This window comes from Phoenix dactylifera, chromosome 1 (genome assembly GCF_051530095.1).
Source record: "Phoenix dactylifera cultivar Ajwa chromosome 1, Ajwa_hap1_PhDact_Kaust_v1.1, whole genome shotgun sequence".
Lineage (NCBI taxonomy): Eukaryota > Viridiplantae > Streptophyta > Magnoliopsida > Arecales > Arecaceae > Phoenix > Phoenix dactylifera.
The window spans coordinates 69,528,235-69,543,919 of NC_143190.1; the positions used below are offsets into that span (position 1 = coordinate 69,528,235).

The 15,685-nt window shown below is 39.3% G+C and overlaps 1 protein-coding gene across 14 annotated transcripts in view; it reads right to left on the minus strand.

Moving 5' to 3' along the window:
- Window positions 1–4,084: 4,084 nt before the first annotated feature.
- PIE1 (SNF2 domain-containing protein / helicase domain-containing protein) overlaps window positions 4,085–15,685 on the minus strand; it is a 28,422-nt gene continuing 16,821 nt past the window's right edge. For 10 of the 14 annotated variants that reach the window (XM_088711163.2, XM_088711165.2, XM_088711154.2 and 7 more), the window contains 6 exons: window positions 12,537–15,657; window positions 11,598–11,662; window positions 11,447–11,517; window positions 10,308–11,073; window positions 6,465–6,958; window positions 4,085–5,259 (listed from right to left, as the gene is read on the minus strand). In XM_088711163.2, the coding sequence (XP_088567289.2) occupies window positions 4,836–5,259; window positions 6,465–6,958; window positions 10,308–11,073; window positions 11,447–11,517; window positions 11,598–11,662; window positions 12,537–15,657 (4,941 nt within the window). In that variant the 3' untranslated portion in view covers window positions 4,085–4,835. The remainder of the gene's footprint in view (window positions 5,260–6,464; window positions 6,959–10,307; window positions 11,074–11,446; window positions 11,518–11,597; window positions 11,663–12,536; window positions 15,658–15,685) is intronic. The other 4 variants (XM_088711168.2, XM_088711170.2, XM_088711171.2 and 1 more) reach the window with 1 other exon arrangement.

A 15,685-nucleotide genomic window follows, 5' to 3' on the forward strand; every position in this document is an offset into this window, starting at 1 on the left:
GTTACTTTTTTTAATTTTATGTGTTTCATCCACGGACTTTATATATTCCATGGGGAAGACCAAATTATTTTGAGGTCCCTATCTAGTCTAAGAATTATCTTTTTCGATCCTTCCCTCCTTGCTCGGCAATGGAAGCTCGCCACCAACACCATGATTGACGGATATCGGAGATTTGACGTCGAAAACATTTGGGTTAGAAATAGGAAACCCTAGCAATAAATTTGGCGATCAAGTAAAAAACTAATATTATGTCTTGCTATAAATCCGCTGGCTCCTACAAAGCTTGATATGGACCAACCGATTATATTACCTACCAACTGTATGTCACACTGCATCAAGATTCCACCACCTCTATCAAAGGAAATGAGTAGGATATGAGGGATAGATGGCTGAAATAATCAAGGCTTGCTAAGGTTCCAAGTCAAAACCTAACACTCAAACCTGCTTCAATTTTAGGAATGACAGCCCCTATTGCCATATATCCCCACATTTGTGTGGTTTTGGTCCCAAGGCGATGTTCTCTCTTCCTAGGAGTTTAATTTCTGAAATTTGTTTGGATATGGTATTCGAAATTCTCTAGTTTGGCCCTTTCTTAGATTTCTCTTATCAGCAGATCTTTTTCCTTCTCAAATTGCCATTCTTTTTTTCTTAATTTAATTGCATTAGATAATGACTGGGTGGCATAACTAATGACGTCTGTGCATGGGAAGGCAAGATAAAGAGGGAGAGTACGTAGCTCCAGTGCGAGATCCGACAGAACCTCTTGAGCACGACCCTCTCAAAACCTCCATGACTTGAGTGGGGAGGTAGGAGGGCTATTTGTAGAGATCCTGAGGGGAGGATAAGCTCAGCATTAAAACTATATGGTGACAAAAAAAACAGGACACTGCTGTGGGAATTATGCTCCCACAGCAGAATCTTGCTATTGGAAGGACCTGATGATGGAAACATGCGACCAGGGTTCCGGCATGTGGTAAGACCATTCCACGATATCACAGATAATTCCAAGGGTTTCACAGATCGAAATTTGAATCCAATGCCGATGCTTGTCGTCAAATGGTCCGCACGTTAAAAATCCGCCATTAGGTCCCCGAAAAATGATGGAAAATTCAAAAATGGTTTGCGACATAAGAAATTCTCTACTAGAAACAATGGTATCTCCCATTATAGTCCCTCTGAAATGTAAAATATATCTATTCTCACTATCTCCATAGTGTATAAGACAAATATATGCATTTCGATTAGGGTCTTATTTTATGGTTATGATTCTATCAAATATGTCTTTTTCATTCCGTCGAAAATCGATTTTACAATATAGACGCTTATGATCACCTCCCCCTCTATGCCTTGCAGTAATGATTCCTATCGTACTCCAACATTGAAAGGTCTATGACGAGTTAGAGTTGATGATGCGTAGTGCATGAATGAATCATGAGTTGGGGTGCAGAAGTGCAATAAGCTTAAGTTTTGGGACGTTGCATCCGATGGCACCACCAAATAATATTATAGGGGGCCAAAAGTGGAGTGTTTACAAAAAGTACTAAAAAGGATGATAAAAGGAATGATATTTTTAATTTTTTTCATATTTTTTCACCTATTTTTTTTTCATCACAGCTTATAAAAAGCAATTCTAAATTTTCTATATTTTTTCTCATACTTTATTCTATCTACCAAGGTTGGCGGCATCGGTCGTGTGATCCACGACGATCAAGTGTCGAGTCAATTGGACGGTACGCATATCAATACGCAACACTTTACAAGTAGAGTAACTTCAAATCTAGATATAAAAATAGAGAGGAGGGTGGAAGGAGGCAGGAGGTAATTAACCAATGGTGGGGTCACATAATTGCAAATTAGCGGGGGGGGGGTGCTAAGGAGGGCAATAATGCCCAACGGGGTGGTGGATTGGGCCGGGTCAAAGAGGGAGGCCATTGAGGGGGCGACTGGGGGTTGGCTTTGGGACCTCAAGGGAGATTGAATGGATAGAGAGAGGTGCTAGTGGCGAGGGGGATTAGTGGCAGCTTCTTTTTTTTTTTCTATAATGTCGGGGAAACTAAGTTTGTATTACCCAAAATTGGATGAAATTATTGGTTGAATCAGAGCCACCAGCTCAGTGGTGGACCAATCCAACCATAAAAGGACACATCTGTATTTCTTCCTTTCCTTTTTGTTTCTTTTCATCCATATTCATGCGTGTCCCCCTTTCTGGTTGGACTGGTCTGCCAATGAGTTGGTAGACCTGGTCCAACCAATAATTTCTCCAAAATTGGACGGTATTGCTCATTTTGGCTTGATTGTTCAAAATCGACCTGTTCAAGACAGTTCAATAACCGTTGCTATTTACTAAGATATATAATTGGCAAGTGAAATGTTAATTGAGTTGGTGAGTTGAGTATTGTTTTATAAAAAATAATAGATTAGGTACGGATCTATATATATATTTTTTAAAAAAATCTAACCTAATATATAAAAGTAGAGGTGCAAATGGATCGGATCGGGTTCTGAGTGATCCCGATCCGATTCAATTTTTTTTGTTCGGATTTTAATTTTGGACTCAGATCCAATCCGGTTGAAGATCGGATCGGATCTCGGGTTCACTTTTTTTTTTTTTTTTTACTTTTGGAAAAGAATTTGGGTCAATCTAATTTGTTCATATCATAATTATGAGGTGCCGGGTGACCCATGACTCGAAAAACTTGCAATTGACCTCCAGTCAGAACAGATGACCCATGACTTACTAAGGCAGTCTACAAGCCAAATGTCATGTCACACTACTTTTTATCTATATGACTGATTGGACGGAACTTGGTGTCTCCCAGCCCTCTCACGAGGACAAAAAAAATCCCAGACCTTCCAAAATCCAATTCCATTGCAGAAAACTGGCACATGACCCATATTCAGTTCAGTGTTCCCTCACTTTTCTCCTTCAAAAGTTAAAAGAAACAAAAACCAAAAAACAGTAGGAAAAAAAAAAGAGCCTGCTACCGAGACACCAGAGGTATCAACAGTATAATAGATCGAGAGAGAATCCTGACGGGCTGAGGTTTCTTTGGATCCTATGAATATATGCTTATTGTTATCCTTCCACGCTTGAACCCTACTCTCCACAAAAAAAAAAAAAAAAAACTCTCTTTTGCTTTTTCCCCCTCTCTCTCTCTCTTCGGGTCCATTCGAAACGAGTCGGATCCGTTCGGTAAACCCAGACTGGACTCAAAAAAAAATTCGGATCTAATTTTAGGATCCGATCTGGACCTACGGATCCTAAAATTCGGATCGGGTCACGGGTCGACCCGGCCCATTTACAGCCTTATATAAAAGTGTCGGATTTGGTTTAAGAATTTTCTTGCCCTATTCTTGAATTGATTTTGTCAGATAAAATAATCCGTTCTATATTGGAAACGTGTGCGTTTTCTGTTCATGCGAGGACCATTATTTTGGAGCGTCTTCAACTAGATATGGCTGAGCGAAACCTTCAAAGCTTCGCGTCCTGCATAACACTAACAAGGACGAGAATCTTCAGTTTCTCTGCATAAAGGCTACTGACACCGTTACAACCTCAAGCAGCATGGTACCTACTTACTGCGTTGTAACCTAAACGGTGGGACCGGTTCTCAGAATTTGGTCTTATATAACTGGCATCAACACGCATTCTAATCCATCGGGCACCAAGCAGGAATCACTACGTTTGTCTTGCGTCCTCGTCGGAGGTATTGAAGGAACGGATTACTCGATACGTCAGCCCAGAATTTTCATCTCCTACAGCAAAATCGGGGCGTTTGGGATTCCTTGGACATGAAAATTATTTGGTTAGTTCAATGCGAGCGTGTTCCTCTTTCATATATATCTTCACTGCTAGCAGGCAGAAATAATAGGCAAAGATCTGGTAAATAACCTTGTGATGAGGTTAAAACTTGAACATTTCTTTTGAGGTTCGCATGTTTAAATGGATTATAGATACATCCGGTAACAGGGAAATGACAGCTCCCATATTTTATTCATGCAGGAGCTTCGAAAGCCTCAATGCAAACCGAAGCTCCCTCGGTGAATGCCCTTCACTGCCCAACTCGAAGGTTTTACGCCATCATTCCATCAATTACAATGTTTCAGTGCTGTACAGGTTTATATAGCCGTGTAAACTAAAGCATCCGGAGCTACAGACTTACGCAGCGCAGGAAGGGCACAGTTGCCTCTCGCACGCTGTGTTAAAGCCATTAGAAATTTTCAATCATAATCCCAGTAACCGGGGGAGAAAAAAAAGAGATTAATGAGATTTTTGTTCTGCCTGCACCTTTATCTGCTCTTCATCTACTTACCTGCTTCTTGGATAATTCTCAAATCATGTCTGACAAAATTACTCAGCAACATATAAAATTGTATGCCATGTAAAATTTTTAAGAACATCTAATCTTCCATCATCGTCAAATTGCTCAAAAGCTGGATTTTTTTAAAAACAAGAATAATTGGCGGCCCTTCATCTTTTCTTTTCAACGGGTATCCACCCAACAAAATTTTCTGCATGTGAAAATATTTCCTGTGGTAAGAATTACAAGCTTCCCCTGAGCATGCATACAGAAGGGAAAAATATATTACATCACTGAAACCTAAACTACTATTATACATGCATGAGCACCCAATGACCACATCCATTCCCGTCCCTTTTCCTGTGCCTACCACATAGTGCTGCCCTGTCCTAACTGGCCCATCCTTGAAAACCTGGATGCACATAATGTGCGCGGCCAGTCATCAGATCAAACTGATCCTGCTTGTAACAAGAATCAGGATCCAGATGGCATTTGGGACCAAAGGCTTCAGACATTCACCACTTGTTACATGCATCATCCGATGTCTATGATATCCAGCAGTGATCCAGGATCCTCAAGATCACCAAGAAAGTTAGGGTCATATTCGTGCGGAACAAGTTCAAAGCCTTCGGTTTCTCGCGGCAGTGCATCCATGGCAGGGAGCCAAGAATAGTCACTCCCAGAATCCAAAATGAGGTGAGGCAAGCTGTAGCTCTCGAGGGGAGGAGTTTGCCTAGATGATGGCAAGAGGGATTTGCCAATCAAACCTGAATCTTCATGTGGTTCTGTAGTCCTCTGAACTTTCGATTTTGGAGGCTTGGTTGAATCAGATGCAACTTTATGCTTGCCTAAAGACTGAGACTTTGAACCAGATTTGTATCTGATAATATCCGCTGGAGGAAAAGCTGGTAATGCCCATCCCAAACCTTCACCTTCGAAGCAAGCTCCTAAAGCCAGCCTACATTATATATCAAAAACAGAAACAAATGTCAGATTTTTCTCTCCAAAAATGCTTAGCTTCAAGATGTAGAAAGCTTTATCCCTGTATATGTAGAAAATCATGTCAAAAAATGCAAGGCAAAGGGTATCAATCTTGATGTCGGACTCGGTTACAATGCTGCCTTTCTAAACTTCAGTAAGAACCCTCCATTTACCTCAAATTCAGTGCTGTTGTCTAGAGATGGGAGTGTTCGATGAGATCATATCATCACTTATTTTTTCTGACATTTAAAAAGAAAAACAAAATTCTTGCAGCTCCCTCCCTCCTCTTTTACAGTGAAAATAACTAAAATTTGATGCATATGTGTCCCATTAAGGCACAAGGCAAAAAGAAACATCTTAAGCAAGCTCTCTGTGGTACATGTTTACCACTTCCTTCACCGCGAGTGTCAAGTGTTTTTGAGAAGCCTCACTTTCAGTTGTACAACGAAGCAAGACTCACATAAGCCTTTCCAGATAATGCAACAGACTTCATGAAAAAGACTACCCATATCAAGAAATTCTATGCAAAATCAGTTTAAGTGTTAAAAGTGGAAGCTGACCTAGATTTTTCGATAACTAGCAATTAAAATGCACAATACACTCAACAAATTCAAAAGGAGAAATCTATGGTAGCCCTGAGATCTTATTAAATGATTAAATGTTCAGGATAAGGTATTTACATTGTCAATGAAGTTGAGTATTTCATCAAATGTTTTCTGTTTTCGCAGATGTTTGTAATCCCATTACTTTCAAACTCAAGTGATTCAATAAAGAGCAGTACTTGATGGATGGCTCCTACTCTGTCAACTAATTATTAAGAACTATGCTATCAGACTTCTTGAACAATGTAGATTATAACATTCTGTGCAATAAATATGTCCGAATCAGGAACACTTGATGGTTTTTATAACCTATTCGATGAACAAAACATTTAGGACCATATTTTTCCTAACATTTATCACCTTTTGTGTGATAAATATGTTATATGCACCCAATTTGCATCCCTAAAACATTATTTGCAGAGAGCTGCAAGGAAGAGGAATGCTTTTATTCAAAATGTTTCTAGAGGATTCTTAGTTCATGGGAAGCGTCAGCCATTCTTCATATGCAGTAGGGATATACGAGGGCAGAACAACTAAATGTTCAAAAGCTATATAGATGTAACAGTATGTTCCTGCTTACCTGAAGCGGTTCTCAGCAGTTCTGCAAGAAGATTCTGCTAGCAAAAATCGTTCAGGAGGTACATTGTCTTCTTGTCGAGGTTCTGGGCCACGTATTGACACAGTAATTGATGATGGAAAAGCAGTGTCATGATTAACTTGGTCCATGGCGAAATTCAATGTTAGATCCAACTGATCAACTATAGAACAAGCCTCTGGCTGACCGGACAGAACTACCGGTTCTTCTTGATGTTCCCTATAAGAATCAGTAATGGCTGTCATCACTAGCTTGCTGCTCTGTCTCAAATTTGCCAGCTTCATCTTTTCAGTTGGTCTTCTCGAATTCTTCCCAGACGAGTCGATGGCAAGCCTGCTCGAAGATGGCATGTTTTGACAGCGCTCAATACGACATTTTGCTCTCCATACAGAAGAAAGTATTGCAATAAAATGTTTCTGAAGAAGCAATTCATTATCAGGCAGCTCACTTGTCACATTGACCAATGCATGAACTTGATCCTGCCACACAATGAACCCTAGTCACTTTTTCAGGTCGTGTACTTCAGAAGGCTTGAACATGATCACAAGGTCCCCACACGAATATTAACCAAAACATTACTTAAATTGTCAACAGAAATTAAAAGTAAGAGCAGCATGTTTTAAACAAATTTGGGACATTTAATCAGAAGCAACTAACAACATATCTGCCACTTATTCGAATGCACAAATATAGGGAACCTCTAATAAACTATACTAGTCCTAAAATAAGAACTAACATGGAGAATAAGAAATCGACCGCTTACCCTAATTTACAAATGGTGTTAACCATGGCGTGATGCCAAATATGTAACTAAAACCCAAATTTTAAGCTACATAAAAAATAATTAAAATACTTAATTCAGAATGGAATTACAAGAGAGGATATCAAGAATTTCCCTGCTAACTTTTCCTAACCTCTACCATATTTTTCGTACCTAATAAAGCATCCAGTTGCCTTTCAATTGCAAACTAGTATATAACTATCAGAATTTTGCCTCTTAAATCACCTTCTGATAGTAAATTAGTAAGACACATTGTGACAGTCCATCAAAGTGCATATATAGAAATGTTTAACTGAAATGAGATCAAAATTTTGATAAAAGTGTACTAATTCTGCAGGCAAAGGATATATCGTCACAAACTGAATCCCATAGATATGTCTTACCTGAACAAAGAACTTCAAAAGGAAATAAAATAAAATATATACTCAAATTGTGAGAGACAAAGTGCAACTCTAACTGGGCCTAGTTGTGGACGTTGGAAGTTTTCGTTAAAAAATGTAGGAAAGACCTCTTATTTACTATAAATATCATGAACAAGAGTGAAAACACAGGTTTTACAAATTGTATGCTACCATCATAAACTGATGAACAAACAGCATCCTTCACAGGAAAGGGATTCAATCAGTAGACATTAACATTCCTATTACATATACTAAAACTAATTTATTCATCAAGGAGTATAACAAAAAATTGCTTAGTCTTCCACTTTCCCTCTTATAACAATTCCTTAGGTTCACCTATATGTCAGAGAAATCCATTTTTTCCTCATTCAAATGAAAGTGAGCCTCAAAAATAATAGATCTGCAACATTCACATTCTCGACATCAGAAGACTACTAAACATAATTTCCACTGCAGGATAAGACTGATTTAATATCATTTACCAATTACCAATTGCCACCAACGATATCAAAAACATAATGCTTTGTAAACCGATCATATAGCAAATCTTGTTCATGATTACACTAGAAAAGACCTATAACTTGAGAAATCACCAAGGAGAGACTTTCTACTTAGCTTGCTCAACTGGGAGGTAAGTAGGTTAGATTCAAGCCTGACCAGTACTGATCAAATATGGACCTGATCTCTACCCAAAGTCGAGAGATATGGGTTGTATCTGGGTCAAAACTTGTTCTATTAAAGCATACATCTCACAAAAATCAATAGAACTCTGATAACACCAACAAACCCAATCAAACCGAACAAAAATTAATTCATAGATTAGTCTAGCCTTGTGCTCTTAAAACACATCAGGACCTAAAACGAAAAGTCCAACATAATCAGACTCATTAATTCAATGTGTTGGATTTGGGTCCAAATCAAAATTTGAAGTACCAACCTATAAAAGCCTCTATCTATACTACATGCTGGTAGGTTGTTGCGTAGCTACATATCCCCCTAATAACCATAACATCTTATGCTGCATATTGACTTGTATCAATGTGTATCAAAGTGATATTCATTGCTCCATGGTAATAAGCAGCAACTAAGGCTTGTATTTTTTATCTCAAATTTGAAATTTGGCCCAATGAGCAGCCATTGCTTAGAGCAATAGTAAAAGGCCGGGGACTGACAAGTGTAATGGCATAGGTTCGAGACCTAGGGCAGCCATCTTTTTGCGAAAAAATGACAAAGGTTAGTCTATCCCAGTTTGCCACTCCCAGACCTCCGGACTACCTGGACTATAATTGGGTAATGTTGACCATTGCTTTCTTCACAAATTTGATGTCTAGCTCAATTATACTGAAAAGTCTTGCATCTGTTTGGAAGAACAAAGACTCTTTCTAACTGAATTTAACTCAACATTTTCATGTTTGAGGATTTGAAGGCACACATTGCACATAGAATAATTAATTGCCGATCCATATGAAGACAAGGACTAGCATCATGGTAACCTTTAAGATCCTCACCTTACCACCAGTGAATAAGTTTTGATAATACTAGCATTATGCGTACAACACCTGGGAGATGTTAATGCATATAACAAATTACTCGAAGTAATGCAATACAAACATGATCACTCGATTCATCTTTTATTAGAAACTATGTTTATCAGTCTAAAATTATCCTGTTTTCCCAAAGAAATCAAAATTATATAATGTATCTTCACATGCCAATTGCAAATTCTGACATTAGCATATCCTTTTTTTTGTTGGTTTGCCAAGTCTTGGTCTAGATGAAAGCAAACTAAACGAAGGCGCATGTGGCTGCATCAATCAAAAAATTTTATTCCAAGACTTTCAAGAATACCAAATTATAACTCAATGACATCCAAAAGAGGATCATAAGACATAAGATGATCATACACTACAAGTAATCACGATGGAGATAATGCATCTCATAAATTTATCATCCTTCTATAGCATTATAAAAATGTGTAGGTTAAGGACTCCAGTAGGATTCTATTCTTCCATGTTATCAAGCATTTAAAGCATCTCCAAGGTCACTGTCAAGCAAAAGAATTCCATTTCTAGTAGAACCCAACAACTCTAACAGCGCCACTATACTTCACATTCATGTTTGGGGGCCCAAGAAAAGAGCGACTCCAGAGCAACAAATGAGACCTATCAAGGATACTAAAGAATAAAACTTGATATGACATTGAGATAAAAGATGGATCAAGTATTCAACCCAACTGAAAGGAGTAAGCTTTGGAATAAAGATACAGTTCAACATACAAATTATGGGTGTCAACGCATACATGATTTGCATAACTTAATAGCACTGCATATATAATATGAAACAAGGAATGAGATAGAGATGCATGTATGCCATTAAAATATCTGCAGCCCCATAGAGAAAACATCCCAGGATTGAAAAAAAGGAAAGATGGAAAAAGGATACCAAAAATTAATACTAAATCCATAATTCCACGTGGCCTTGAAACAAAAAGCAATGTCCTATTTGTCCCACAATTTACAACAGTTCCAAAAAATAGTTTACAATCTGATAAAATCACAAAACTACCACCTACTAGTTACTCCAAGGGTTTTACAAATATTAACTGATTTTAATGCCGTAAAAATATGAAAATAAGATGCTAATTACCTCGGTCACTTTTAGGAGAGCCTTTCCAGATCCGGAAGGGTTAATCTTTTCAGTGTTAGAAGTGTCCACTGCAGACATAACATATTTAAAGAATAATTCTCGAAACCTCTCACAACAATGGGCAGGATGGCGAAACCTCCCTCTGAAAAACCCACCACCAGGAATACCATAAAGTGTGTCACTCACAAGACTCCAATGCGCACCAAATTCATGTACAGTTGCACATAATATGGCATCCTCCTGGGATGACCAAGAATCTGGAGGGGGAAAGCAATCTTTTGACCAAACATGTCCCCTCTTTCTTAACCTTTCTGGCTTGACCACCATAACACGTTTTACTGGCATGTATGTGATTGAAATCCTGCCTCCTGTCTTAATTCTGTTTGCTGTTTTGAGATCAAGATCGTTAGCTCCCTCTCCAGATTTGATGTCTCTGGTTTCCACAAGTTTCTTAACTGCAGAGTTAGAATCTGCTGCAGAATTTTTCTCAGGAGCTTTCTTCATTTTTTTCAAGCATTTTCTTGAGCTCTTTTCTTCTGATGCAGCTATGGCCTTCTTACGCTTTTTTATAGGAGGTGAATGTGATGGTGACTCAGGACAGATGATCTCTGGAGAAAGAACCTTATAATCAGCAGGCATGGGATCTACTGGTGGTTCATGCACGATTTCTGATTCAGACGCTAGAGGTCCCTTCTTCAGCGACTTGAACTTTGTCTTCTTCAACTTCTTTTTCGACTTAGGCTTACGTTCAACTGCTGCCACATTCCTGTGCACGCTAAAAGGTTTGGTAAATCACAATTTAGATGTGGCACCAATTATCCTACAATGGGGCCACCAGAAAATACAAACAAACATCTAAAGCTCACATGATTATATTAAGCAAAAGAGTTACAAAATGTGTCCTAGTGTAAATTGCCAACTTGTTAAATTAATTACTTTTTGTATGGAGAACCAGCACGGAATTTGAAAATTGCAAATATAAGCTAGTAGCTAATCTGGAGTCATAAGAAGCATGACAATATTACACAGCAACCATATTCTTGCTTGATTTTTCCACAGAAAAAAACAAATAACTCAAGAAAGTGCAATTAAGCAACAATGTAAATTCAAAATCCAAAAACTGGAGTTCATAGAGTTACCTGATGGCATCGCAATTCTCATCATCTGCATCCCTTTTATCCTGAGCTTCACATTCTAGTTCTTCCATCAACTGCAAAATGATGCAAAGTGAAAAAACAGGCTCACTGCCAAAATTTGAGCAGCAACAGCAGTTAATTTGTACTGACAAACCTGGCGCTGAGTTAAAGCTTCAACATGTTGCCGGTATGCTGTAGTTGCAAAATCAGCATCCCATCCTGCGATTAGTGGAGCACTGATAAGTATCCCAATAGAGATAAATGAATCAAAATAAAGCAAGTAATCAGTAAAACTGGGACGGTAAAATATGGCCCCAAAATACTTGTTCCAACAAGAAATAATACGGAGACCTCACTTTGACATCAATAGAATGAAGTGATATATCAAATTGACTATAAATATAAAGTAGGTAATAGAATAGCAAAGGGTAAGTCTTAATACTAGATAGAATGATTAAAAGTAACAAGAGAACAACAGAGAAGAGCACACTGTCAGTTTTCGATAAAAGATTGAGGGCTCGATACCCTTAATTAAGGTTAGTGAAACTGGTACCGAGCAGCGTACCGGTTCTCTGGCGGAACAAGTCTATACGGGTCGTGTCGGGCCTGTATCGACAGAGGAGAGGGCACGGTACCGTGGAAGAGAGGAAGAGAGAGAAGGGAAAAAGAGGAAGGGAGGCCGGCGGAGGCCGGCGGAATTTTTTAAGCCGCAATCGGTTCCCCTATTTCGAGCCGGCGAAATTTTTTAAGTTGCGGCCGGACCCCTGTTTCATTAAAAACAGGGGAATCGGCCGCGGCCTCGCCTCCCGCGGCCTCTGCGGGCGTCCTGCCCTCTCCCTCCCCCACTCGCTCTCTCTTTCCTTCTTCTCCAGCTTCAGCAATGGATTTCATTTCCGTTGCCGGAACCGTACCGGTGAGCCACCGTATGGCTCAGAACGGCTGGAACCGCCTAGTTCGGGACAGTTCTGCCGTCCTTACCCTTAATCATGTAAAAATTACATAATCTTTTGCTCAAGGCAAAAAGAATTACCCAGAAAAAATGCTTCCTGGAACATTAATTTACATATATAAATGCATCCTAGACTGTGCTTACTTTCATATAAGAAGGGCTCCTGATCTTCATCAATCTCAGCTTCTAGATCCTCTTTGAATTTTTCAATACGATCGAGCTCCCATTCTTTCTCTTCAATGTTCACCTGATATTCTATTGCTGACTTGTCAATTATTGGATCCCAAAGATCCAGAAAACGCATAGCATATCTATCAATTGGTCGAAGTTGATTTTCGAAAGATGAACTTGCTTGTCCAGCAGCAGCAGCTGCAGCAGCCAACTGCTTAACATCAGCAAGCATGTCAATATCTTCATCTCCCCCAGCCAAAGTAAGAGCCTTTTCATCATTAACATTACTCGCACACAAAGTATTGTCATCATCCCTGTTTCCAACAGAAGTCCAGCAGCTCAGTTCTTCAGCAATTTTCTCATCATGCTTCATATCATCTTCATTAACAAGATCTTCATCATCTAGCCTTCCAATAACCTCTTCAGTGAATTCTTGATTATCTACAGCCTCTTCCTCCTCCACTTTTTTGAGGGCCATGTAATCTGCTTCATCTTCTGCAAGTTTGATAGCTGCTTCGACATCCGCATTTGACAAATGCACCCCCATTTCATCGGTGGAACATTCAACAGCACTGGAGTTCCCCTTATGCAGATTTTCAATATGAAGTGCTCCATGACCAGAAAATAGTTCCATAGGATCAAGCTTTTTAAAGAACTCTGTATTGTAACTGCCACTCTGAATGACTAAATCATCAAGAGCGCGCTTCTGATTTGCTTTCCTTAAGATGTTCTCCTCAATGGTGCTCTCACTAATAAGTCGATAAATGTGCACTTCTCGTGTTTGTCCAATCCTGTGGCATCTATCTTGAGCTTGTTGATCCATTGCAGGATTCCAATCACTATCATAAAAGATAACAGTGTCTGCACCAACTAGGTTAATCCCTACACCACCACTACGAGTGGATAAAATAAAAAGAAAATATTTTGGATTTGTATTAAACCGCTGCATCAGAGTCTGCCGCTCTTCTGGTTGTGTGGATCCATCTAAACGCATATATGTATAGCCATACAAATTAATGAATGCCTCCAAGATATCAAGCATCTTAGTCATCTGAGTGAATATCAAGGCCCTATGACCTTCTGATTTCAAGCGCCTCAGCAACATAGCAAGCTCTTGTAACTTCCCACAATCAAATTGTATAAGACGCCTATCAGGAAAATACACTTGCCGACGGACAATGGCAGGTCTAATGGGTGTAAGGAGTGGAGAAAAAAGCTGAATGCATTTTTCCTTATGAGTTGGTTCCAAAAAAACAGGGGATCGTCCTCTGCTAAACCAGCAAACAGGAGCAGGGGCTCGTGTTGCAGGGATAGCAAACATAAAAGATTCAACCACATCAAGCATCTTCTGAAAGCGTTCAACAGGTGACAGAACTATATCTGCCAGTCTAGATGAAAAGTTCATGTAGCATGAAGGCTTGTTCTTCTGCTCATGAATACCATGAACGGGATGTTTTATAGTGACAAGCGCCCTTAGATTAGTTCCATAGATAGGTTTCTTACGGCACTGCAAAGAATTCCACCATGCAATAGAGGCTTCCCTTTCTTTTAACTGTTTCGCTCTTTCCTCCCAAAGGGCCATCTGAATCTCTTCAAATATATTAGTTCCATGAACTCTTCTCTTTTTCTCATATCTACTATTACAGAATGACGCTCCATCCAAAGCCTGCAGTCCAGTGCCCTTGGTTAAAGTTGGAGAAGAAGCAATTGCTGCAACTTCATCAACCTCCCATGAGGTCGTATTATATTCATGCTGGGTGAATACAAAATTCAAGTCTCTCAGATCAACCTCAGAAAATGGACCAGAAGAAAGGATTGTGCAAACAGAAGAGCTTAGCTGCATGTCTATACCAGCCATGTCAAATGAACTTATGATTGGACGGCCTTCAAAAAGATCAGGATGATTGCAAACCTTACGGAGTTGCATTATAACACTAATCATGCCAAAAAAATTTGCACTTGCCAATGTCGCTTGCGTTTCCGAGCTGTCAATGAAATCCTCATACAAATTCCGTTGTCTTCTAGAAAGTCGACAATATATGACATGTTCATGCTTCTTTGGGAGTTGCTTTTCAACGTCCCTCTTTAAACGTCGCAGTATGAAAGGACGAAGCACATTGTGCAACCGATCCACAACTTCTTTATTAACCTTTTCTTGACCATCTACCATACCAGAAATTGGATTGCTGAACCAGTCTTTAAATTCCTGATGAGACTGAAAAATGTGAGGCATTAAAAAATGCATTAGAGACCAAAGTTCCATGAGGTCATTCTGTAGAGGTGTTCCAGTCAATAAAATCCGGCGCTTTGAATTAAAATTTAATAGAGTCTGCCACCTCTGAGATTTCCAGTTCTTTATCAAGTGAGCTTCATCCAGAATTAAATATTTCCATTTCTTCCTTTTGAATACCTTTGAATCCTGTATAACAAGCCTGTAGGTGGTGATGCATATATGGAAGGAGTTGGGCTTTAGCCAACCCTGTCTCTTATGCTTCCGTTCTTTTGCACTTCCGAAGTATGTCAGTATTTTGAAAGCAGGGCACCATTTAAGAAATTCAGTTTCCCAATTCAGCATAACACTAGTTGGCACCACTATGAGATGAGGTCCCCATATGCCCTTTTCACATGCTAGATGTGCAAGAAGAGCAATTGTCATGATTGTCTTCCCTAAACCCATTTCATCTGCTAAAATTCCATTGAGCCTCTTCTCATACATTGTGACCAGCCAATCTAGGCCAATATGTTGGTATTCACGAAGAGGGTGCTTAAGAAGGAATGGGAACTTTGTACGCACTTTTGTTGTTGAGAAAGTGTTACCAGTTGGTTGTGCTGATCTTGCAGCAGCAGCTGCATCAGCAATTATATTCTCGCTCTCTCTCCCATCCATTATCCGATCATGATTCACCTCAGCTTCTTTATTAGCAGAGTCTGTTTCCCTGGGTTCAGCAGGATTGTGCTCGTGAAACATACCATCATCCAAGGTGGGGTTTTGACTGCCATGTTGAACATCCTGATGCATTGCACAATCTACCTGATCGTCAGAACTTGAGAAGGCACATTCAGATTCCATGGTGCCATCATCAGTAAAGTCATCCTAAAAAATAGAAAGATGTTAACAATGG